This window comes from Trichechus manatus, unplaced genomic scaffold, assembly GCF_000243295.1.
Source record: "Trichechus manatus latirostris isolate Lorelei unplaced genomic scaffold, TriManLat1.0 scaffold00057, whole genome shotgun sequence".
Classification (NCBI taxonomy): domain Eukaryota; kingdom Metazoa; phylum Chordata; class Mammalia; order Sirenia; family Trichechidae; genus Trichechus; species Trichechus manatus.
The window spans coordinates 2,015,361-2,017,742 of record NW_004443993.1 but is presented as its reverse complement, the minus strand read 5'-3'; the positions used below and the strand labels follow the sequence as shown (position 1 = coordinate 2,017,742).

General features: G+C 48.1%; 1 protein-coding gene across 1 annotated transcript in view; it reads right to left on the bottom strand.

Annotated features, from left to right (window-relative positions):
• DNMT1 (DNA methyltransferase 1) overlaps nt 1-2,382 on the bottom strand; it is a 54,871-nt gene that overhangs the window by 4,176 nt on the left and 48,313 nt on the right. The window contains 4 exon segments of the mRNA XM_023733064.1: nt 309-591; nt 745-873; nt 1,110-1,194; nt 2,113-2,305. Of these exon segments, the coding sequence (XP_023588832.1) occupies nt 309-591; nt 745-873; nt 1,110-1,194; nt 2,113-2,305 (690 nt within the window).

The window sequence follows — 2,382 nt, the reverse complement described above, 5'->3', positions numbered from 1 at the left end:
AGGGAGACTCAGACCTCTCTACCAGAAGCCCCCCTGGACACCTGACCTTTGGTTACCAAGAGGTTGCACCTCCCAACTCCTGAAATCTCTCCCCAGTGAGAATTGAGCTGTGAATTTCCTGAAGGCAGAGACCAGGCATCTCACCTCAGTGCAGGGCACACAACAGGTGCCAAAACCACACCAGTCACTGCTTATCACCTGGCACAGCTAGTCTCTCAGCCTTCAGGCTGTTGTTTAGTTACTCTCGAGCCACACATAACAGTGATTCACCTGAGGCCAGAGCCACAGGGGGGTTTTACCCCTTTTACCTGAGGAAGGAGACCACTAGGGAGTTTTTGAACTTGGAGTAGGTGCGAGAGTTGAAGCGGTTCATGCCACTAAACCCTTGGCAGGGTGGCCCACCACACAGCATCTCTACATCTCCCTTCTGAGGCAGCCTCTGGCCACGGGAGTTGGTCTCCTCCCCGGCCATGACCAGCTTCAGCAGGACATTACAGTCCTCTGTGAACACTGTGGACCCAGGGTTGTTCAGCCGGAACGCCTGGGCAGCAGGGTCCCACATTTCAATGGCCCACAGTGTTTCGGAGATGCCTGGTGGATAAAAGGACAGAGATGTGCTTTGAAGGCTCCTGAATGAGACTCCTGAGACAGAACTGTGACCAGAGCCAGAAAGGTCTGGTAGGTAGAACCTGCCTGATCCACTTCTACTAGCTGTTTAGAGAGCGAAAACCCGCTGGCATTTACCTGCTTGGTGAAATCCTTCTGACAGGCCCCCACAGCCGGAAAACACATCCAGAGTACGAAGCTTAGGCACTTTGATTTCAGCCTCTGGTTCGCTCGGCTCAGATGCTTGAGACTTTGCCTTGCCTTTCCCTGGAGAAAACCGGCCACAAATTAAATCAAATAGTCAATAGTCCTAACATTCTGTCTTCGAACGTCTTTATTAATTCAAAGTAATCTCGTTTTGAGTTGTTAACAAAGAATGAAGGAGAGACAGTAACTCCCTGGAAACAGATGTCAGAGGCTGTTCTTTTCCGTTACATGACTCATAGGTTATCCTGAGTTATGTAAGACAGGCTTGAAAAGAAACTGATGGAATGAAGACGTACCTTTTCCTTTCCCTTTCCCTTTATTTCTGGGGCTCCGGGCATGGTTTGGAGGATCTTCAAAGTTTTTGCTTTTTGCATTATAGGCCTGAAAAGGAGAGAACTACAATAATCTGGTAGAGAAACACACTGGTTCCCCTCTCTAACAAAGACAATGTAAGAAGTTAATCTGATAAAGATTCACTTAATTTCTCCCTAAATAGGGCCAAAAGCAATTAGCCACCATAAGAGTAATTTGATTTTGCTACACTAGAAACTCATATAAACTCATTCTATTAATATAAATATTTTTATTTGGCCGACACAGAAATCCTGCTACCTGAACCTGGACTGCTCATTCTTAAAATGGGAAATATGTTAAGCATAGGAACAGACTATTGTCTGATTAGGCTACATACTAGCCTGGGGAAACACAGATATACATCATGTTAAGATAACCCAACACATAAAAGCCAAGCTCAAACAATTAAAAGTAATTAGCTTGATCAACCGACTCCTCAGTCCTGTCTGGATAACAGGGCCACCATGCATGACTGTGTGGACCCGGCCCGGAAGCGGACGCCTGGTGGCAGGGACTGGGATCTACCCAGGTACAGGGCCAGGTTGTGTGCCCTGGTGCCGGGTGTGTCTCCCAGGGGAGGGGCTGCTTTCCTTACTTCACAGGAAGGCGCTGGTTGGGCTGGCGGAGGCTGCCTAACAGTCCTTAAATAAACCTGAGTTTCATCAGTTACGTTTTCTACCATTGTAATTTTTTAAAAGCTGGGAGTGTTAAACTCCAGAACAACCTGAATGGTCACAAACATGTACTGCAGAGCACTTTTCTACAACTAAAGCTTTGTAAAACACTGCCCAGGCCCTCACTGCAACTGCTCCCATGCATGGGTTCACACTAGCCTATGAAACGCAAATCCCTACTGCCAAAAACCCTTGCATGTAACTGAACACTGAACATTGAACTGCTTTCTTGGGATCTCGAAACTCCCCTCAGGTAAGCCCAGAGCACCACCTCGAGGAAGTAGAAGCGGTCTGGGCCTCCTGCTGAGTAGTCCTGGACACACTCGGGTAGGTCCTCCCCGTACTCTATGGTGCAGCGGCCCTGCACGGCCTTAAAGTCCACCACGGCCTCCTCGTCACTCCAGTAAAGCAGGTTGATGTCCGCGTGGTGACTTGCTGGGGTGGACTTATGAGTGTTTTCTGGCCTATAAGAGGAAGAGTCTTTTGTTACAGAATTCTCTTTTGCTGAAAGTTTTGTCGTTAGCTGCCACTAAGTCAGCCC